Source organism: Mytilus galloprovincialis, chromosome 13 (assembly GCF_965363235.1).
Source record: "Mytilus galloprovincialis chromosome 13, xbMytGall1.hap1.1, whole genome shotgun sequence".
Lineage (NCBI taxonomy): Eukaryota > Metazoa > Mollusca > Bivalvia > Mytilida > Mytilidae > Mytilus > Mytilus galloprovincialis.
Window position 1 is genome coordinate 29174035 of NC_134850.1, and position 25014 is coordinate 29199048.

General features: G+C 31.9%; 1 protein-coding gene across 1 annotated transcript; it reads left to right on the top strand.

Moving 5' to 3' along the window:
- Nucleotides 1-405: 405 nt before the first annotated feature.
- On the top strand, nt 406-10116 carry LOC143057464 (transcription factor HES-1-B-like). Its single transcript, XM_076230773.1, has 3 exons — nt 406-618; nt 1912-2013; nt 9994-10116. The coding sequence occupies exons 1-3, from the start codon at nt 550-552 to the stop codon at nt 10114-10116; spliced, it is 294 nt and encodes a 97-aa protein (XP_076086888.1). The 5' UTR covers nt 406-549.
- Nucleotides 10117-25014: the final 14898 nt, after the last annotated feature.

Here is a 25014-nt window from a genome sequence, read left to right on the forward strand (position 1 = left end):
AATGGAGTTTCTTGATTGAAATCTCAGAGACGTGAAATTACACAAAAATCTTTTTGTTACATTTTGACATCCCGTAAGCAAAATTACATGTATAGCTATTTTATGTGTATAACAATTACTTGTTGACTTTATCAAACTTTAAATCAAACCCTTATCTGGATAGATCTATGTAATAAAAAACTTCCTATAAGATATTGATAAATTTGACCAAGAAATAACATGTCAAAGAACTTATTCATCGAATATCCTCGGGCATCTTTAGTAAATGACGTGATTTTCCACTTTCCGAAACGACTGTTTTCTTATATCAGGATCGGGCTTGCACGCGACCCCTTCAGTGATTGGTCAATATAACTGTCAGATTTTATTTGGACTCGTGACCCAGTCGTGTATATCAAAATTTTCTTTTCCCCGATTATCCACGTAATACATTATTCGCGTGCCAGGATTTAATCACATACTTTTACTTACCTTTAATATATGTAAACGTACACGTATGTGAGAAATAAAAGATTGCACTGAAAACTAATTTTGTTGTGTTGATTTCTAATGGCACCTACAGATGAGGATAAACGTAAAATTACAGAGGGGTCCACCCCTGACCGACCTAAGAAAAGAGTAAGTCTTTAATTATTCAACGAAATGTACATACTTTGTATATAAAAAATTTAATTAAAACATTCAAATAGATAAAAACAAAAATAAACTGTATATGAAGTTATATTATTCTGATCCAGTTTTTCGGTATTTTAAATTTTATAAAAAAATAAAAGTGTCAAATTACGAAAACAGGTGTTGTGAAAATATGTTGATTGTGATAAATTATAAGTGTCATCGAACTACACATATATTCATACATATATACTGTAAAGTTACTATCACCCATATTTAGGCCTACTATAAGTCGACTACCTCAAGTGTAACTCTAGATTTCAGTTTAATATATATCCGTCGGATGTCCGCAGCGCTCGCAACCCATTATTTATCATGGATACGAAAAGGGTAATAGAAGTTCAGGGTTCGGTTCGAAAAAAACAATTTGACTAATTTTTTTACAAATTTTCCTATATTTGCCCGTTTTTTTGTGGTTAATTTGTTCAGTATTTCATTTTTTATTGGTGTTTTTAAATAAATCTCTTTTTTGTAACAATTGTAAAAAAAAAAAAATATTTTTCTTGTCCTGTCATAGTTGAAATGAATGACCGGAGAAAATATTTCTATACCTATTTTGTTTTCAATACTATATGAAGGGATTGTTAATTCATAAAAGGAAATAATTCATGTAATTAGGTACAATAATGTCACTTTGTATAACTGATAACATTTTGACATTGATGAATTTAAGACACGCTACAACACTAAGGATCTATTGAAAATTTCTGTAATTTCCAATGTGTAATTTATTAAAAATTTGAAAAATTGTACACAATTGTATTTCAATTGTTTCCGTATTTAAACTTTCTTAATACATTTTTTCTTCTCAAAACACCTGTGTAGTTGAATCACTGTTTATAAAAAAGATTTTAATTTGATATGATATCGCACGTGGAAGTACAAATACTTTTTACTTTAATCTTCCTTGTTCTATTGGATTTACAATTTTTCCTTTTTGGTCACGGAAACCCAGATAGGCCATTTTCAGTCCTTCAACTTTTTGTATTGAAGACCTAAATAAATCAAACATTAATCTTTGATAAAATTTGTTAACAATATTAATAATGTCCTGAACATGCATGAAATATTTGCCACTGGACGTTAAGCAACGAACAATTATACGTATGTGAATTTCATATTCATTTAGGATCCTTTCTATCTGCTCCTATACATTACTATGTGCATTAACTATGACATACACAATGGAGTTAAAATGTAAAACAAAAGAACTATAAGTTTGACATCTTTGCATTTCAGGTGAATAAACCTCTGATTGAGAAGCGTAGACGAGAGAGAATAAACGAGTGTTTAAATCAACTCCAAACTCTCATAGCTCAGCTAGATAAAGATAAATATAAGGTATGAATCCTTGTTGAATGTTTATATATAAGGAGAATGTGAAATGAGCTATCGTCTACAGAGCTAAAATCATTTTGATACCAGACTTAGGCTACTACTACATTTAACTGCTTATAATTTTGATACGGAATAGACACATAACTCCCTTTTGTAGATTTTAATATATATATTTGGGTCTGTTTTACCATTTACCCCTTTTCCCCTAATTTTTTTTTTAAATAATGGGGAACATTTTACTCTTAAAAAAAAATGAAGATAGTTAAGACCTTTCTGTGAATTCACATTGACGTGTTGTCGATTAGATTATGGGTAGAGTTCTAGTATACGTGTCATGACGTTTTTGAGATAACCATTAAGATTTGCATAAAAATATCATTGGTCAATCGTAAAAACACTCAGTGGCGGATCCAGAACTTTTTATAAAAAGCCCCCCTGACTGCCGTAAAGGAGGCTCGTTACAGTCATGCTTTAGTGCATCACAATATAATCAACCAAATGTATCCCTCGAAAAAAAGGGGTGGCGGGAGGGACAATCTCCCGTGAATTCGCCTATAACACTAAGGAAAAGCGTTATAAGTTTATATCCGGAGAATAGAACCGATGCGGATTGTGTGCATTACCTATGAATTCTACCAAGAATGTTTACGAAATCACTCAATTTATACACCATTTTAATATTACAGATTTGTATTATTCAAATAATCTACAACCACACGAAAAGGAATAAAAAAGTAAAAAAGTTTACACATATAACACTTAAGAAAAAAAAAGACCAAAAACACAGCATTAATCAAGTTAAAACGTATGAAATTACCTCAGAAAATTGTTATGCATTGTTTGACAACTTTATTGAGAATAACTTTAAAATTAAACAAAAACTTCAAAGAAAAGTATTAAAGGCATTACACCAAGTATATATTCATCAAAAGATTTAAGATTTTATTGTCACCAGGTGCAACTATCGACATTACTAGTTAGATTATGTCTTTTTCAGACAAGGAAAACACATTTACTTTTATCGAACTGCTGTAAAACGTTCAAGGTTGCATTTTAAAAGAATTGTAAAAAAAAGTCGTAAATATACAAGTTAAGAGAAATTAAACCATTGAGATATCTTAAAAAGTTGAAAATGCATTCATGTTCGTTTATTTTTCCTTTTAAATCGACACGTTGAATTAAGGATGAAAAATCGAATTCATATTTGAAATAAATAAGTCAGTGTTATACCCACTCATAAATTAAATCGTAAAGCATGTGCGTGCATGTTATCCATTCTGTACCTGCGCATTGAATGAATTTGATGTATAAAGCTTATACAAATTAAGTCTTGTCACATAAGAGAGACGTCCGAATGACACACGAACGTCGGAATGTTGGGTCTATGGTTATTTATGGACACATCACAGAACGCGCCGCATCAAACTTTTGTTGTACATGTTGCTGAGAAATAAAGATATTAGTATGTAAATCTACTTACATGAATAATTTCTTTGTATTTGTATAATGAAGTACAGACAAATAACAAATAGTTTCATGATAAGGCACGAAACAATTTTAATGCAGGAAAAGGTGATTTACGATTTGCCGACAAGAATAATCCACGCTATCATTAAGGTCTTTCCTCTCCGCGAGGAAAGACCTTATTGTTTTTCTCCTGTTTTTTTTTTTTTTTTTTTTTTTTTTTTTTTTTTTTTTTTCATCCAGCATTTCTTTGACATGGCCTCCCCTCGTTTCTATTGGACTTATCAAGACCAAATATGGACCATCGGTAGAACTCATCATGAAGTATTACCAGATGAGGCTGTGTAGGATTTCATCATCCTCTTTAGAAGTTATCTCCCTTTTATTGGTTTTTTTCGACATGGCCCCCCCCTCGTTGTTTTTAAAGATGTCATGACCTTATTTGGACAACAATTAGATCTCATCATGATGTGTTACCATATGACGCTGCTAAGGATTTCATTATTCCCTATGAGAGTTACGTCCCCTTGAAGCAATTTCTTTCGTTTACATTTTTCTCAAAAAGTATTCAAGATAGAATTGATTTGAAAACGGCAACATGTACAAGACCAGATGGCAATGATAATGAACATATACAATCATTTTGTTGTTAACCCTTATAAGGAGTTATTTCCCTTGAAAAAATATAACCAATTTTTGAAAAATTGTATCTCGAGAACCGGAAGTCGTAAAGACTTGGGACCTACACCAATAATCTTAAGTTCATGTGACCTTTAATTTGCACCCAAGGTCAAAGGTCACCAAGTGCAAAAAAAAATTACACTGCAATTTCAAGCTTGCATATTAAGAAAACGATAAGAGTTTGCTGCATACTTACAGCGTATAAAATGTTCCTCTCTATGAGCTCTACATTTTATACACTGAGCTCAAAAGTGTCCGACTGTCTGTTCAAAAGTTACGACGGGTTGATTCTTAAAAGTATAGTATTGTGTGTATATCTTTTTAAAGGTAACAGATATCAACCTACTATAAACTGCAAAGATGATCAGTAATTCAAGACCTTCAATTTGAGGTCAATGTCAGGTCATGATGAAATTTCACCTTGACCTTCACATTATACTATGACCTTGACCTTGTGATATTTGAAAGGTCAAGTGGTCCTGAGTTGAATGGTGATAGTCCCATATCTCTACGACTTCCGGTTCTGAAGTTTGGTATTGCATCATATATTTGATGATTAATTGTGACCTTGGTGAACTTTGAAATTGTCCAAATTCTTTTTTTATGATGTTGTCCTTTAACTGTAGATCATTTACCATTTAACAGATTTGAGACATCTATTGTCGTTTTAGAGATAATCCAGTTTGAAATTTTGCGAGCGGCGGCATGTATTTCTGAATCAACAACAGCTTACCACTTAAAATGTTTAGAAATTGAAGAGGTTAATATAGTTATATGTTTGACCAAATACCAAAAACATTCCATGGAAAAAAACGCCAAAAATTCAATTTGAAATTTTCAAGTTTTGCATTGACTTTGTAAGTTTCATAACTTCTATTTATATAGTTGATATTGCATCATTTTTTGCACTTTGTTAAATGGGGTCATCTGATATATCAAATTGAAGGTCTAAATGTACTCTACTTAAAAATGAAAATTTTAAACCCCCTTTTCATTCCAGGGGGGACGGGTGGGCAAACATTCAAATTTCTCAGATGGTAAGGTTGTCGCATATCAAATGAAAGAACATAAAGCGTACATTTCAAATTTCAAATTGACGTCTCCCAAAAATGGGTTGGATGGGGTCATTGAGTGCAAAAAATAAATGTTCTTTTAAGGTAGGGTTGTTGTATATCAAATGAAAGGTCATGATGTGTACATTTGAAATATCAAATTCCCGACCTCCAAAAATTTGTTGGATAGGGTTATTAAGTGCAAAAATCAAACTTTCAAGAACATGGTGTTGTCGCATATCAAACGAAAGCTCATCTACTCTGTTCCATATATCATAATTCCGATCTCAAAAATGTAGACGGATGAGGTCATTAAGTGTAAAAAGCGAAAAGTTTCAGAAGGTGTGCTTGTCGTATATCAAACGAAAGGTCGTACAAAGTACAATACGAAAACATCACTTTTACAGGAAAGACCTTTCAATTGTTTTACAAACAATTGAGATACTAGTTATACAGTTGATTAGTTTAAGCACCTTGTACGTTTTAGATGTTTTAAAATGACTTCCTTTGTTAAATATGAAATCTTTTCAACTGTCTACTCTCAATTTATCTAAAATGACATTTCCAATGGTAACATCATTTGTTGAGATGAAATTAGCTAAATTTATGAAAATTGAGAGAAATTATGCTTGTCGTGCTGTCTGCATGTGTGTACTTTGTGATGTTTTTTCTTCGAAAACGTAGAGTAGAATATGTCCTTGTTGTATGACATGCCTTTAACTAAATTGTCTATCTGACGATAACTTTTTTTTTTATTAGAAGTGTGTTATATACTAAGGACACTCTAGCCGCATCCAGGGGAGCTAGGGTCAAGGGTGAAAACTAAAAACAGTTCCCTTTTTTGTAAAAAAATATTCACAATTAAAAATTGGAAATTAAAGAGGACACTGACTGTTAGGCTTAAGACAAGTTTGGTCTTTTATTGCTTGTCGTTTTCAATTGTCCCCTCTAACATTTAAGGTGACTACTAAGCAACTGTCTACACGTACACATCTGAATATGGTACAAAAATGTTACCGGCTAGGCTGTGAGATTATAAAACTGGAAATCATTGAAACCGTCTTCATCAATTTTAAAGCTCCTGAAATTCACGATACATTCACTTCGAGTCCATTCTTTGGACTGTGTGCCTTGTAACAGGTATAACGTACATGCTAGTATTTTATTACATGAACACTTTATTGTGTTTTTCATGTCGCTCGTCTTGAAATGAATGACATTTTTGCCACTGTACGTAAAGCAAACAACAATCATGTTTTTTTTTCATGTGAAAGCAAAACAAAATGGGGGCGAAAAATACCAGAGGGACAGTCAAACTCAGATCGAAAATAAACTGACAACGCCATGGCTAAAAATGAAAAAGATAAACAGACATATAATAGTACACAAGACACGACATGAAGAAAACTAAAGTCTAAACAACACGAACCCCACCAAATACATGGGGGGGGGGGGGGGGGTTCTCAGGTGCTCCGAAATGGTAAGCAGATTCTGCTCCACATTTGGCACCCGTCGTATTGCTCATGTTATTACAAACCCGGTGAACAGTGTAATTCAATTGGTCACATTCATGAAAAGGGAAGGGGATTGCCAATTGTCGATAGCTGTGAGGATATTCAATACAGATAACCAGAACCACAAATGCTGCTTTTTTGTTTGTAGAAATACAACTTTGCAAGGTGTCGTTGATTAGGTTTCATCCGCGAAAATAGAAGTTGACCGACATTACACGTTCTTATAGATCCAACTCATTAATGTAACTTCTTCACCATTTTTTTCAATACTTATCAACGAATTTGTCTTAGGGAGCTACCATTTGATTTTTATGCGAGAAGAAACCTATAATGAATGAAAACACCAATGGTTGCCGCTTTTTAGCTGTACAAGCTCTATGACTTTATTAGAACTATGTTATACCCTTATATGGAAAAAAATATATTATTTCGGCAACGCATTAATTTAATATTTTGGGCTTAGGCGTTTATGATTGAATAATATAGGTGTGTTACATGAACACTAAATTGTACGTGTGTTACATGTACACTTAATTGTATGTAGTAAACAGAACGTGTATGGTGCATTAAGTTTTACAAATAAGAGAAAAGCGAGTATTACGAACGTTGTCGGTTTTTTAATAGAAAAGTTATCTTCGAATAAAAAAAACTACTTAATTGAATATGAATGGGATGAACCAGTTAAACGATTGCATCAATATCACCGTACCTACGTCTGTAGGTATATAAACCAAGATAAATGAAAACCACGTTTTTTTTCTAAATGATACTGATATATCCTAGAGGAGATGCACCTTTGACTTTTCTTTGATGTACAATACCTGCCAGGTAAACCAAGGTTTACATTAACGTTTTTGATCTTAGACCTTACAATCAACGTTACTTCCGAATTTTGTTTTAACTTTTCAAGTATGCGTACATGCGTGTCTGATGCATCGTGGTGTTCGATAAGGTAAAACAATGGTGTATTGGATGAATATAATCCCTCGTCTCGCGCGATTGAAATATAACGAACACTTAAGTATCCGACAACAATAAAATACGACGATAAATCGAAAGTGGAGACAAAAGAGGGGGATTCCGGCATACCCCGGACCCCCTTTCATGCTGGATCAGCCACGGTTTGCGACACTAGGACATCAACCGAATACGGCGATTATCGAGAGGTTAGACAAAAAAAAAGGATTCCATTCCGAACCCCCCTTTTCCCCCTATTTCAAACACTGTTTGAGACACCAAGTCAGCAACCGAATACGAATACGACGTTATAGCAATTAGTGTATTGAATCTGAATGAATGAAAGGAAAATGTATGGTATGTTTGGAATCACTGACAGCAACCCAATAAGAAATCATCGTTTCTATGTAATTTAAAATAAAAGATGTAGAAATCTAGCTATAAAAATACCCTACATGACAAAATATAAAATAATTTAAACAAGAAAACTGACAGTCTGATTTATGAACAAAACAACAAACGATAATCATCATATACAGCAACGGACGACTAACACTGAATAACACGAACAAGCATTTTTAATATAAATATATAACATTGATATATCTAATGCATTAAACACTTTTGATCTTGTCATTTGGTAAGAGACTTTACGATTTGAATTTTCCCTGGAGTTCGATATTTCTGTTAATTTATTTTTTCAAATATATAAATAGTACCATATGTAATTTTGAAAATATAAATTTCTTGTAACCTATATTTATAGAAAGGTGCTATTGATATGACATTTGTGAACCGTTTTTCTTGACGAGAGTTTGTTTGAACATCTTATACTCAACACAATCTTAAGCTTCTTAATATATTCACGACCGTTTCATTTATTCATCATGGACCATATAGATAATTTATACATTGTAAACTATTATAAATAAGAAGATATTTATAATTTAAAATATTCATGATTTGTTCCTTTATTCGTTATAATTTTCCGTTTAATTGATTTTCTGAAAAAAATTATCTTTCAAATTTGACAGTTAAATCTAAATTTAAAACTAGTATAGTTATTTTATCCAACAAGCTTATTTAAAATCACCTAGTAATATACCTTGCACTTGCCTTACATTGATTTAACTTTGTAAATATTCCGTCTGATGTAGGTAAATGGCGGGATTGCGGCGGGATTGCAATTTAAATTAGAATATACTTCATTTCAATTCAACAGAGTAAAACGCATGCATGAATATTAAATTTTTTTATCATGAATATTGCACATGCATATTAATTGATTTTAACCTGATTTTTGTAAACCTTGTAAACTGTGAATAATCAATAGAAAGAAATCAGTTAAGACCATGTAAGCTATAAAAAAGAACAATTTGCTGATATGTGAGGCTTAAAAAAATCGACGAATTTAGGGAAGTAAACCATAGTTCTGGGAGATAACTCTTTTAATCAGTAATGCGTTGGTAAAAATGTAATTTATGCTTTTATCTGAAACAGATTTGAAATAATCTATGTAACCTAGAAGCTTGGAATATATTTATGAAAATGATTGACACAAACGTACTGATGAGTTTTAGAGTTGTTTCCCTTAATTCAAGTCTACCTCCTTAAGGTTTTAATTTCTGATATAAGGGTCTAGTACCACTTAGTTTATCCTCAACATCTATACATTCAGTTTTATGAATCCAGAAACAGACAAATCTAGAATTAAAGAATAGTTTCATCCCGATTGTCTTCCGTAATTTTCTTGACTGAAAATACAAAAAAAAAAATACGGTTCTTTCAATGTAATAAATCTCAAATGAATGACTTTGAGAATGCTTTTCTTTTGCTTTTTTGTCTGTGCAGGTAGTGATTTTGTTTCATTGGTGTATACACAAGATCCTTTCTTTCTGTTGTTATAAGGGGTCTCGAGTGCACTCGACTCAATTCTTAATTGACTAGGAATGACAGTTTTCCCATCGAAGGTCGGTGGTTTTATCAGGGCACGCCGGCTTTCTCCACCAATAAAAGCTGGCCGCCACGAAATAACACAAAAGCAGTGCTTAAAAGTTGCGTTAAAACACAGAAAATCAAATCAAATATATTGCTCATTTTAAAAAAAAAGGTACGGTTCTTTCCAACAACATACGAGTTGTGGGATTGATTATATGAATGTTGGGTGAATGAGTCGCATTTTTAAAAGTACTATGACAAACATGCACTTATACATAAATCTCACTTTGTATTTAACTTCAAATGATACTTCTATATAGAAACATGATTTTAATAAATATTTCTCATTAATTTTATGTTGTTTTTTTTTGTTCCAGGTGGGCCGACCTGCGAAACTTGAAAAGGCCGACATACTTGAAATGACAGTAGAATTTGTAAAAAAGACAAAAACAAGTTTACAAGGTAAATTTTACATGTTCAATTTAAATCATTGTGAATAAATTTTACGCTTCAAACTTCCGTTTACAAAATCATTGTTAATATCCATGCTCACCCTTGTCTAGTGGTAGAAGAATACAAGCCATGCACGTGTTTATACGCGGAAACAAAGAAACCATGCACTTAAACGTCTGAGATATATATTAGTAAGAGACACAAAAAGGAAAAAGCAGTTTAAATTTTTTTTAGAAACCCCAATAATTGACAGTATACACAATACAACACAACATAGAAAACTCAAGTAACACGAACCTCACAAAAAAAAAAAAACCCCGGAGTTGATAACGGTTGCTCTGAATGGGTAAGCAGATCCTGCTCAACAAGTGGAACCCTTCGTGTTGCTCATTTCAGTACAAACTCGGTACCTAACTATTTGTTCAAACTTTTCATTTGTTTCTTCCATTTCTAGGACATAAAGAAGATACAGATACTACACCACAGCAGTCATACTTAGCTGGGTATAAAAAATGCATGGACGAAATCCAAAATTTCTGCAGAGAAAACAATATCCCTCCCGAGTTGAAAACCTCACTTCAAAGTCAAATCGATTTCAAAATTAGCCAAATGAAAACAGAACATGCAATCGATCTCACGACAAAATCCGAAACCAAAGATTCGAAAATTGCAGAGCAGATGCATATTCTGACAAGCAATAACGCTATTATTCAACCAAAGTGCTTACCGCAAGTTTCTAATAGTTCTAATCAAATCCAAAACACTAGTGTACAAATAGTTCAAAGACCTGTCAATGCAAATGGACAACTGGCTGTTGTTTGTCAGAAAGAGCCATCAACATACGTGCTTGTTCCCGCCATTTGCCAACCTTTCCAAATACCGAGTGCTAGTCAAGGCTTTCCACTCATTGTACAAAACAGTGCCTCTAATTACGAATTAAAGCCTATGATTTCAGAGAAAGCTGGACAAATATTTCCTGCAAATAATAACGGACAATTTTTTATGCTACCAAATTCATCATTATCAACACAGGGAATTAATACAAATCTTACGTTTACTTCCGCTTTTAAGCCTTTACCTACTGAATCTACAATCTCAAATTCTGTTGCATATTTTCCTATGACGTCATCATTGTCAAGCGCGTGCGTTATGACTCCTGCAACGTCAAGCAACTGCCATACAAATTCAAACAGACCGTTGCATTCTAATTGCGAACAACACAATGACAATAGTACAGCCCAACACGACAATCCTGGTTTGGAAAATGATGAAATGTGGCGACCATGGTAAATGCGTTTTGTTGATTTTAGTAAACTTAAAAAACGCGAAACAACGCAATGTGCTGTATTTATTAATGGTGCTTATTATTTATTATCATAATATACAATTATCATCTGTGATATTTTATGTTATATCTATTTATAAAGATTATTTGAATAAAGCATATTTCTCTTAATTTATCTAGTGTCAAGTCTTTGCCGGTTAGGTTTGATGATGCTCCTTCCAGTTGCAATGCCAACGAAATTTTGGTATCTTAAATTATATCATTCAGGATTTAAGAGATCCTAAAAATTGTTAGTTCATAAACACATCTTGGATTCAACTACATAGATATAGGAAGATGTGATATGAGCGACAATGAGACAACTCTCCATCCAAGTGACAGTTTATAAGAGTAAACCATTATAGGTCAAGCTATAAAGGGCCCCAAAAATTACTAGTGTAAAACCATTCAATTGGGAATGTATGTATAAAATAAGAAGATGTGACATGATTGCCAATAAGATAACTCTCCACAAGAGACCAAATGACTCAGGATTCGATCGCTTCAAGGATAATAGTTCGGCCATATTGAACAGGGTGCAGATTTTCCTAATGGAGGTAAAAAAAGTATGAAAATTGTGGGAAAATATCATTAAAACAGAGCAGTTGCTTTTAAACATGCATAGGATTTCCCATACTATCACACAGCCTTCAACAATGAGCAAAACCAATACCGCATAATCATCTTTAAAGGGCCCAGAAATGACAAATGCAATTACAATTCAAAAAGAAAACTGACAGCTTAATTTGTGTACAAATTAATAAACGAAAAACAAATAAGTTATACAGCGACACATGACAATCACTGCATTACAGGCTGATGACTTGGTACAGGCAAATATATACATGTATATAATGTGGAGCGGTTTAACTAGTTTGTTAGCGACAAATCCTCCCCTGACCCGGGACAGTGGTGTATCAGTACAACATAAGAGCAAACTATAAAAATTTGTATAAAACATATTCCTTTATTCAATCCTTCGTCAATTCTATGTTACATGTACCAATCAAACCAACTGAGCTGTATCTGTTGTCGATATGGGACAGTTTCGGTGCTTGAAGCCTGGTACAATGTGGAATACCACGAAAATGGTTTATAATCGTGAAAAAGAAGTTGCATTATCTGCTTACCCAACTCTTGGGACAGTTTTATAATTACAGTGAATACATGTAACAGAGAGACAAAAACATGAAAATAAAGAGGACAACGAGCAAGCCATGAGAATCAAAAGCAACAGTTTTCAAATAGACATATATCTGAATGTTTTAACGGTATAGCCTTTAAGCCCTCACAAAACCCGGAGTGAAATTATTTGTTCAAGGTGCGTCAGTATGATCATTCCAATTGCATGCGACACTAGTCATATTCCAGTAGAAAAAGCGTAGATTGACTTTATTTGGTAACTGATACATCACCTGACAGATCCTACCAATTTTTAGCACGGACACAAGGCGTTGCAACTACAATTGTGACCCCAAACACATATATTTTGGACGTCAATGCTCTATTCCAACAGATACGTTACTATTTGGAAACAGAAATCACCACGTTCGTAGCAAAGGTTTGTATCCAAGGTGTTTGTCCGTCATTGACAAATGTCAGGTCGTAGAGGTTGACCAATATCTAACTAACTCATTATAGTAAGGGGACGACCATTTGATATTCTGGGGGGGGGGGGGGGGGGGGGGGGGCAGGAGGATTTGTTTTTGATCGGTTATATATTTTTGTAAACTAAGAGGACAGATTATTCATTTTCTGCACTATTGAAGCAAGATTTTTCATTTTCATTAAAGCAAGGGACTGATTATTCATTTTCACAACTATATTTATGATATTCGAAAACATACAATTTTTAAATGATTTGTTTATTATAAATAACGCATGTAATAGTCAAGTCATTATGTACCATTTTAATCAGAATTAATCACCATGCATCCTCTGCAGAAATGAATCTTTTATATTCCCAACTGCATATACATGTATTGGCAAACATATTTCGCCGAGCGGAGCGAGGCAATTTTTTTTTAAAAGGGTTTTGGAGCCACTGAAGGCCCAAGAAGCTATAAAACAAATGATGCAAAATCATGCTTTCTGAGTGTTCCGAAGACCCTTTCATAATCTGAAAATGCAAGTTTTGTATTAATAATTTTTTGACAATATTTTGGTCTCAAAGCAAAATGTATAAATTCAGTGTAAGACTTGTTTCTAGGGACAACATCAAAAGACCGATGTGCATGATAAAGTAAAATTGGAATTCACATAGTTAAGTCTGTGGCTGCTGGTTTTTTTTTAAACTCGTGATCAAGTTCATAACAAAATTACTAGATTACAACAGGAATGCAACACTAACAGAATACAGAAGTGCAATCAATGAACAAAAGACAAATAAATAAGAAATATTGATCCCGAAAAATCAGGGCTACGTCTGAGGGAAAACAGAATTTGCTTCTTGCAAGGCACTCGCTGTGAACACAATTTGATATGGAGACAAGCGTTTAGTTTTGAAATTTCCTACATGAAGCATTTAAAATATGTTAAAATAAAAGTGAGGTAAGGTTTCCTGAGACAAGATACCTCAAGTTAAATAAAACCAATTTTCAGACATATCAAGTATATTTAAATAATATTTATACTTTTATTATTCAAAAAATTTGGGAAGTGTTTCGCGATTTTTTTTGGTATAAAGATGAATTTACGAAGAATATGGTGCCATCTCATACTTTCGATTAGACCTGCTGAGTTATTTATTTTCAATACATTGCCAGTCAGGTAATTTATTTTCAAACTACCACAGAACAAACCATTTATTTTTGTGATTATCATGGCTGAGTTATCTATTTTCAAAATCCTCCTGCCCCCCCCCCCCCCCCAGAATATCAAATGGTCGTCCCCTAACTATGTATATGAAGCTGGTCATATTTTTTCAGCAGTGATTGATATATTGAGTGTTGGTTGCTTAACGTATTGTTTTACCAGTGTCCTTAATTTCTAACTCATTATGATGTATGAGATGTTATTATCAATTAATGTTAGATGAAAGTATTTCAAATCTAAAATGCAGAGTCTTGAAATATACATGTATCTGCATAAATATTGTTGCACAATTAGTACCCACTAGAACTTTTGCAGAAAAGTCTGTCCACCGAATGAAAAATTTGGTCATAAAAAACTCCAGCAGTCTTAAGTTGCAAAATCTTATTATTATTTGCACGAATCGGTGTGGTTCCTGAAATTTTATGTCAGTCATTCTAAAACTTGATAATTGAGAAGGCCTCTTTTTCTGCTATTTTGTTAGTTTACAAATAAATTAATGACGTATTCAAGTTTTGATATTATTTATAAACTGTGACATTTTTTTGGGAAAAAAAAGCGCTTGTATCTTTTCATCAAATGATATATATCACAGTTTTTGTTTCTACAACCAAAAGGATTTTATCATCATTTGACTTTTTTCTTTACACTGGGTAACACAGTGGTTATATTATCTTATAAATAAATGAGTTTTTATCTCCTACTGGTTCAAATTATATTCCTTGTCCTGGTTAAGTCATATGTAATATTTAATCTATGTTTTCTCTCGAAAATGTAGTTTTCAGAGTGAAAGGTTATTACGGGAATAATAATTTACAGGTTATTAGTGAGACCTGTTGACATCGATACTAGTGTCATTAAATGATGTCGCCCCAGGACTTACGTGTCGACCCATTCAACTATATATTTATACCCGATAAAATGAAAATATTTGTGTAATGAAATTACAAAAGAAACAAAAACATATCAATTTAAACCACAAATCTTAAATCATAGCTACGAATGTCTAGGTGTCCAGAACTGGATGTTATAAAGTTTGAATAACAATGGTAGTGTCAACCTTTGGCGACGACCGAACTGAACATATATTTCCGGTTCCTGCAGAGGTCTGTCGTACGTTTGTTTATTTGATTGATTAATGTTTGCTTCGTTTTGTTTTCTTAAACATATTGTGTCAATGTTTTAATCATTTCCGATTACTTAAATATATGCGACACGCGACCACAACGATTGTACATGAATTATATAAATTAACATGTGAGTTGTCCTTCTTAGGTCACTCTTGCTAGTATTTTTGTCCAGAAGATTGACGAAGTTTGAAATACCATAATTTTACCTAAATAATAAAATAAAGAAGACTAATTAGCAACAAACTTTGCCTTTGAAATATCTTTTACATAAAAAAAACCCCAAAACACCAGCTTTTTCAGTTTTTGATAAATTTTGCATTGACGGATTTATGTAACAAACATGTTTTATTGGCTCTATTTGCGAAAGAATGTTCACTTCATTAACATATTCTTACATATAATTGTGAAATTTGGTATATGGATGTGTACAACTCATACTATAATGCAATTGTTAGAGCCAGAAAAAAAAATTCTCCTTCGGATAAACTCAGTTTTATAGATATAAGAGTCCTCCTGAAAAAAATCACAATAAGTTTTGTAAATTTACACTTGAAGTTAAGAAGTGTGCTAGTACATGTACATGTTATATTGCCTCAAGATTTGAATTAGGAAGATTCCCCCCTTTTTTTCTTTCATTGCCACACAGTCACTTTCATATGAAGACCGACTTTTGAGTGAAAACTCATCTGATTTACTTAAAGAGTGTTACTCCCTTTCTAAATCACTTCATGATCAAGGTATATACTCGTGGTACTCATATGTAAATCATATTAGGTCTGATAATAATATAAGCAAACACAAATATGTTACTAAAAACAAAAACAGAGACCGTAAGAATTTCAGTAAAAAATACTATAAAAATGAATTTCAGTAAAGATATAAAGAAATATATGACAATACAATATCATCTCTCGACCAAAATAGCAAACTTCTATTGTTTAAGAATATAAAAACTGAATATAAGAGGACAGGAGGCAAATGAGGTCATTTGTTGTGTTTAATGTTTTGGTTTATTTTTATTTTTTATGTAAATTTTAATGTCATCATTATATTGTTGTTATTACATTTAATTGTCATGCCTTTGGCCCTCTTATGTGTGTAATTTTGCTTGATAAAAAAAAAATTATAAAAAAAAAATTAAAAATTAAGGAAATTTATTAAATTAAAATAAAATAAATACTTTATATTGTCAAAATCTTTATAATCTGCAGATTGTAGCCATTTTTAATCATTTACAATTAATGTTGACCACCGTCTTGTAACAGCTCATCATCTTGTCCATCAAAGAGTTGGTGCAAGGCATATTAAGCATGCAGCGTGCGTGGTCATCTTTATACAAAAGGAAACGTATTTGACGTCCTTTATTTTGACCAAGACGTGTTGTCGTATCAAAATATCCTCTTTTGCATGAATTGTACTTCCGGTTGGAAGAAGACCAATGTGACCATATTTAGAAAGTGCTGTTTAGGCTGGTTCTCAGATACTTTTAAGTGTCACAGCCAAATAGATAAAGGACAGGGAACCATTCTAGGTGCTGTTGGAATATTGCTACATAAAAATGGAAAATTAACAATGAAAAACTTGAAATCATCTCTTCTGTGGTTAATTTAAGTTTCACTGTTGTTGTCAATTATTATTAGATAATTTAGTAATGATCTGGAACTGAATTAACAGTATTTTGGACGGTCTCTAATTTGTAGGAAAACATAAATGACCTTTTTTGATGCCAAAATGAGTGTCGTCAAAATGTTAGATTACAAGTGTTAGATTTTAAGAGGCGAATTTTATGCTTGTTCATGTATTCAAATTAAACATTTCATACTAAAAATTAAATTTTAAGAATGTAAGACGACTTTCTTGAAAAGAAAACGAAAACGCTAATATACCCTTTTTTAATTGTTCAATGAACTTTTAACTTTGTATCTTAAAGAAAATTTTATAAAATATAGTGTTAAGTAACTAAGTGGTATCAAAATCTTTCATCTTGTTATTTTTTTTGTTGCGCACAAACTGTATGCATTGAAGAAAATGAATATCATTGTTAACAAAAGGGAAATCTGTTATTCAAATTTTCGTTAGTAAAAATTCCATAATTTCCTTTATACAGTTTTCCATGTTAAACAGAAGATGTTCAAATCCAGAAAATACAATCTTTTCTTATAAACAAAAATCTCAACTTCAATATCTAGAGCACAATTATAATTATACTAGTCAACAAAATACGATATACAAGTTTGAACTCCAATTTTTCATAAAATATTCTGAACAGGAAAAACTGTGAACCCATTCATTAGCAAAAGCTTTAGCAAATGCCTATGATAAAGAATCTGACCAAATTGGAAAGTGAGAAAATAGTGTGTTAGTATGGAACACAGGGGTAAAATTTATTTTTTTCGGAAAAAGATGACAAAAGTCGGCACTTAATTTTCGAAGATGGGAATTAAGTATTCAAATATCTGCAAAGGCATTCGATATATGTCAAGCAGTCCATGTTTAAGTTTAAAGTTTTATGTTGTAATATCGATTTCTAGTTTTTTGGTTAACAGTACGATATTTGAAATATTTGACCAATTATTATTTACCGTGGTACTTACATTGTATCCAATTTTAAGATATATGGAAAATATATTGCCTTCAGTTATATCGTTCCTTTTTTTTACTAGTATATCATCAACTTTGTCACTAAAATCAGAGACATATAATATATGTTTCTGCTAAAATGAACTTATTGGTCAATAACACACTTTAACAAAATAAAATAAAACAATCACATAGTCGGCGTTTATTTATTAGTAATTCAAGATAAAAGTAACAGATATATCATGCACATATAGTAGATTTAATAGTTTTAAAAAATTTCCCCACGTGACTTCTTAATTGCTTATAAAAACTTAGCTACTTTATAATCCTTTCTAAAACGCATCATGACTACCTGTTAATCATATTAGTGGAACAACATTAAATTTAGACAAATGATTCCCATGAAGAACATATGGAGAAACAATTCAAAATGGAAGAAACAGCATGATCAAAGATCTGTATAAAGACCAGAATGATGATCACGGACACCTTACCCATCAAAGTTAATTACCATGTTGACAGTTATGCAACGGTCCTGAAAGAGATATTGTTGTCTAAATCTTTGGTTATTGTCGATATCACAGCAGGTCATAGTATAATGAATGAAAATGGAGGGAAATTTATTATGCAGTTTTCCTATACAAAACGGGTTAATGTTTCCGAATTAGCGATTTAGGATAAAGAAATCAAATTGGACAGCACCCTATTATAAACCTTTTTGACCATTTGTCATAGGGGTAGCAAACATGCGAAATAGTTTTATTTTGATTCTTTAATCAAGCAAATGCCTTATAACGCTGACAATTGACAAAAATTGCCTTCAATTTAACCTGTGGGTCAAATTCGCGGTTTTTTGACTCTACAAACTGTGATTTTCTATTCAGAGCGAAAAAATATAACGGATTAGTTTGTTTGCTATATTGACACTTTAATTTTTAATATCAAATTTATATTGGTTTAGAATTGGCCTAGCGTCAAAGAGATTTATTTCCCTTTCATTTGTTAATAACAATCGTCTGCTTTTTCTAAGAGGGTCATTATGCAGATTTTCCAATATTTTAATAATCATAACAGTATAAACATGCATGTCTAATAACGGTCAGCCATAAAACCAGCATGGGACTGTTTTAAGAGTTTTATTTTTTCGGTATTCAAATGGTTTTTGAGAGAAACCCTTATAATTGTCAATACTGCCACCCACTTTAAAGCTTAAGAAGCCTTGTCCAGTTTCAAATAATAATCCCCCTTAAGTGATTTTTGATTTGCTGGAGTCGTTAAGGTCGCACTGAAACAGTAGGGTGACCTTTTATATCTTCAACCAGAGCAGCCTTCTCGTCTCAGCAAAATTATTAAGGAAAATACAACATTAGATTATTTTAAAAAATTGAAAATCATGAGAAAAAAATTCCCATTGCTAAAAATCATTGTAATCAATACTTTTACTGCATGTTCTGCTTCAGACAGTACATTATTTTCAGAAACAAACTAACAAATAGATATAAACAGCGAAACAAAGATGAAAATGTGACCGTGGTCCATTCTCACCGATTGAGCAAGGCTATGTCACACTTCTCAGTTCAATATTAAATAATATACCTGGGACAAATCTTACAATTCTGTTTCTTGTCTTTTCCATATATCGTCTTTTTTTTTACAATAAAAAAAAAATCCTTCTGTTTTAGCTAGCAAAATCTCGTTTCACTCCTACTCCACCTTTGAATGGTATTAGTTATAATTTAAAATCTATCTATTTTTGCAACCATTTTCAAAACAGTTCAAAACGCATATTTGTTTTTTGGCAATCATTCTATATGTACAAACATTTACCATTATATCAATAAAGAAACAGCAAGACACATATCTTTTATTGCTTATCGTAAAATTAGATTATATTTGACACGCTTTTGACACACTTTAAAAGTAAAAAAGAACAAGTCTTCATTTTATATTTTAACCGAAAATACCCAAGAATTCAACTACAAAGAAATAAATACACTAGTTAACGTGTTTATCTTTGAATGATAAGATGTAATCGGATATTTCTAATTTCGGTTATGACAATGAAACAATACGCGGAAGATTCCAAGGTGACTTTCAAAAGACATAAGTCGTAGTAAATCTGACGAAAAACGAGAATAACACAAATAAGTTCTTACAACATTTAGCTTACTTATGACTAAACTATATATATATATATATAATAGGAAATGAAATTTGGAGAAAAAAAAAACACTATTTGATTTTTTGTGATTGGCATCAACTATTTTAGACAATGGAAATTTAAAATGCAAGTTTTTTTGAAAAAGGCAATCAAAAAGATCACACATCGTGACATGCTGTCAAATGCGTTATTACAGTTTTGTTGGTGGTTCTTATTCGAACCGATTATAACGTTTAATGACCCAATATTAAATTGTATTCAAAATTAGCGATCATATCATTGCCGAATAAAAGTAAGGCTTCGGATTGAAACAGAGTGCTACAAAAAATGTATCCGATTACGTCCCCTTGTGTTAGAATTATATTAGCCGTAACGTCAGAGTTTTCTTACATCTAATCACATATCTGTTTATCTCGAATGTAATGAGTCGTTGAAATCAAAAGGTTAAATAATTTGATGAACTGCGTAGTGAAGAGCCTAAACAATTATAAAAAATCATTGAAGTCAAAGTAAACTTTCTTTTAAGCAGATGGATGCAGGCATTTAACTTCACTTAAATTTGTTTTACAATAATTTTAACGTTTAAAACTGTCTTTTCTCTTCACTTGAGTTATTTTCCCACGGCAGAAGACAAAAGAGTGACATACCAAAAGAAATTTAACTAAATCTGTTCAAACCAAGAGTATGGGATCGACACACGATACCGAGGCTGGTTCTGAGGTTTGATATACAACTGGTAATTGGCATGCCAAAAAATTAAGAAGAAAAATACTAATATTGATTTTAAGTATTAAGATGAAGGCTAAAAACCAGAAAAATAAAACTATAAAGATTTCATCCAAGTGAAATATTTACATTTGCATTTAAATTAACCCATAAGTACCTTTCTTCATTTTGTGTGAAACTTTCTAGCTTATCGTATGCAAATGTTTAAATTGTAATCGAAGCATTGTAAATATTGTAAAAGGAGGAGTTTTCCCACAGGGAAGATGGCAATTACCCGCTGTTTTGGGCACGTGTACACATTCAACGAGATACTAGATATCACTGAACAAATTTACATTCAATTGTATGCATTGGAATTTACAAGAAAATTGACCAATCACGTGACGGATTATATTAGCATTATTTGATCAAAGGGAAGTAATTTTTATTGCAGGAAATCTTTTGTCGCATTAAATAACAGTTGAAAGTTACAATGATTCTTGCTGTCAAAAATGACAGGTTCTTTTGTATAATTGAAAAATTGATGAGGAAATGGCGACAAATTTAGTAATTCTTCATTCAATCACCAAATTCCATGAACAAATAACCAAATGAAAAGAAAAGTTTGGTGGAATCCCATTTTAAGTCAAATAGAATTAAGTTGTTAAGGATTCGAAAAATTATCTTAAATATTAAAATAATTCACTAATTTGTTTAAAATAATAAAATATTAGGACAATAGTGAAAAAAGAATTTTGGCACAAGAAAAAATCTTTTATCTATTATAGAAACATCAACAATTAAAACCGAAAATCATCATAACTGAATTATAAGTAATAGGGCGATATGAAAATTTTTTTTTATATCATATAGTATGATGTTTCATGATATTGTAGAAGTTTAAAAAGTAGTTTTTCCTGTTATTGGTTCCTTGTCCCAGTGGTTGAATGGGATATATATACAATGGTTATCTGAACGTTCCTCTGCAATAAGACCTGTGTTGATGGATTGTCATTCGTTTGTAAGATGTATAAATACGTAGCCACGTGTTGTTGGTATGCGGCCGAACGTGCAAGGGCTGTATAGCCAGTGAAGGTCGTTAAAAACTTCCATTTGTTGTCGGTATGCGAAAGTTTATCTGAAGCCTCATATTTCAGAATGGCACGCAGCCTACAGTAAAAGATCCAAAAAGTAATTTATCCGCGGCAAAGTGGCAAAATTCGTGCCATCTACATTATATAATTTGCTTAAAGAATTACTCCGAAAGAATAAGAATAGAGGAATATGAAAAATAAAACATACAGAAATAAAGGACACCATCCATACAATAATGTATACTACGTTCCACTTACAATTGATTGTTTCTCTGCATTTGTAAACTGCACTTAAAGCTAACTTTAAACAAATGTCATCTAAACAATATACTTATACTGCGACTGGAATAGCATGTAAAGATATCTGGACATTATTAGTGTAATTTCAAAAATTTGCATATAAAAGAAGTATGTCTATTTTTTCTTAATTTGTTTTATTCATGTAATGGAACAACATTCGAAAGTTGATGAAACCAAGTGAAAAATTGTATAGTGAAATGATTGAATTAATATACTTACAATTTTTTCTCTCTCAATGGCGAATGATAATGTGCAATGTATCTCTATATAATAGAACCTTATAATATATATAGTATTATAAAGTGGCACACTTTGGTGATGATCCTTCTGTTTCGCTATTATTACGGATTAGTTACAGTTTACATTTTCATCAAGAGGCAACAAAAACCATGTGTTTATTTTTTATCTTGGCTTAACATACGAAAATATTTTATTTGTGTTTCGAGGCCCTTTTTTTATCTTCAAAATTTGAAGGTTGCTGCTTACAAGGAAGCTTTTACACCAAGGTTACCTAAAAGTGAAGTTGAATTCATTCCTTTTGGAAATTTCTAGGACGCCGTCATAAGTTTGTAGACTGTTATGGAATATTTTTTTCCAGAGATGACAACGGATTTTTTTAAATTGTCCTAACCACACTACCCTCGTGTTCTCTTTGCATCTTACATCACATAATTAGACTTACCACATACCTTGAAAAATTGTTAAAACGATGCTAAGAGCCATCTTGAATTTCATTGACGTGTGAATTTTCCCCCAATGTTAAATGCAAGTTGTGTTGGACAAGGTTTTTTTTTTTAAATGATGATTTTTTTTTGGACTGAATAACGGTGACAACAGAATACAGCGTAGGTAAAAACCGTACGTCTAAGCAATTATTTAATAGTAGAATTCATCAAAAGTATATTATGCAACACTTAGAAAGATATTGTATATATTAACCTCTAAAAGGCGGTTTAAAATTACCGTTCAAACGCAATTTTCTGTATTAGAAAAAAAAATATACATGTATGGTTTAAACATCTAAAGAGTTATTTCAAAATTTCCATAGCAAAATATTCAGTCAGATTATATAACATGCACTCCAAACAATTTAAGGAATTTTACAAATCAACTTAATATTTCAGTGATTTTACCAAATCAAATACTTACCAAATTCATTTTAACATATCAAGCGACTATGATAATAGCAAGTTTTGTATCTACTTATTGTTCAAAGGCAAATAGCTCATGCACACAGAAGAGAAAACATTAAGCAAGCAATAGAAATCCAAAAATCAAAAATTGAAAACCCAAATTTCTTTTAAAATTTCTTTAATTTATAAAAACGGAAATGATTTTGCTAAATGTCCCATTTGAACAACGGCAAATATCAAAAAACTATTTAAAATTCGATTTCAAATTAAAATGTCATGAAAAATAATGTATATTTAATAGATTTTAATCCTCTCTAATTTGCTGTGGCATTATCTTCACATTTCGGAAGTTCTTAATGTATTTGGTTCAACAATTTCTAAAAAGTTTTAACGACTGGACTAGACATAAGGGGATCACTTATTTGCCTAAAACCCCTCCCACAATGTTTAATATGTTTGATATTAATCTTGGACATGATTACAAAGAAGGGTAACATAGAAGGATAACATAAGGATTAAAGCATGCGCAATGATATCAAATTCTTTATAGTCAAATTTAGTTCTAATTTATGCAGATGAAGGTGTTATAAAAGGGTCGCAAATTTAGTAAATGGTCCGGTGAACTTTGATGTAGTCAATTTACTTCGTGAAAATTCCTCCCCATCTTTATATGAACAGCTTTTAAGACATTGTTAACAACGGTTATAAAAGCTATTGTCAAAAGACCCCTTTTATTCTTTAGATGTTAGAAATCCATTTTATGATCTTTTAGCGGTAGTTTTTCGGAACAGTAATAATCGGAAAAGATTCCCGTTTTTGTCAGAAATTATTCAAGCTCAAATACAATGAAATGAAATTATGTTGCAAGGTTCTTTCATGTTTAAAATTTTCCCAGGTTAACCATTACTGGACATTAAAAACGGCCGAAACAGCCGTTTATGTCCTGTTGTCTTGACGAGTCTACTCGGAGACAATACTGATATTTCAGCCGATGATGATCCGATAATGCACGCACGGGTCACGAGCAGGGGCAGAATATTAAAGGAGTTGATCGATTTCCGGTGATTAAAGATGACCAGATTATTATAGCTGACCGCCTTCTAGTGACATATTTATCAAATTATGTTAATAAGTTATTTTTTTTTCAACTTCTGCATCTTTCACTTTTAGAATTATCTAATTAGAAATCTGATTTCAATTAAAGTTTACAAAGGTGTCAGATCAATTCTAGTGTCCGAATTTATCACACAATGGTCAGTGGTCATTTACCAATTTATAAAAAAGGAGATTGAAATCTTCAGGTGTAAAACTCAAATCAGTGTCAGTTTGATTAATAGACAGAGTGGATGGTTTCTTCTATATTTTTGAAAGTAATATGGTTTATGAAACGATAAAATCATTGATGAAAAAAATAGATCGGCATAAATATTTTATTACTTGACAGAGATGGACACTAGGACCAAATTACTACTAATTATTTTTGTAGGACAAAGGCAGGTAGCCAAAAAGCAATAGAATCTGCTAGATTGTCCTCAACAGAAAAAAGAAAAAGAGAAAGACAGAAATATAATACAACTCACACAATTAGAAATAATGTACTGTTGGTATATCAGGTACCATGCAGACAATAATTGAGCATATGTCGACAATATATATCATGTTTATTTCGTATTATTCCAAGAAATTTCCGATGATCTCTGTGGATTG

Coding starts and splice junctions, on each gene's coding strand:
- LOC143057464 (XM_076230773.1), top strand. CDS start 550: ATGGCACCTACAGATGAGGATAAACGTAAAATTACAGAGGGGTCCACC. Junction 619..1,911: donor CTGACCGACCTAAGAAAAGA/GTAAGTCTTTAA, acceptor TTTGCATTTCAG/GTGAATAAACCTCTGATTGA. Junction 2,014..9,993: donor TAGATAAAGATAAATATAAG/GTATGAATCCTT, acceptor TTTTTGTTCCAG/GTGGGCCGACCTGCGAAACT.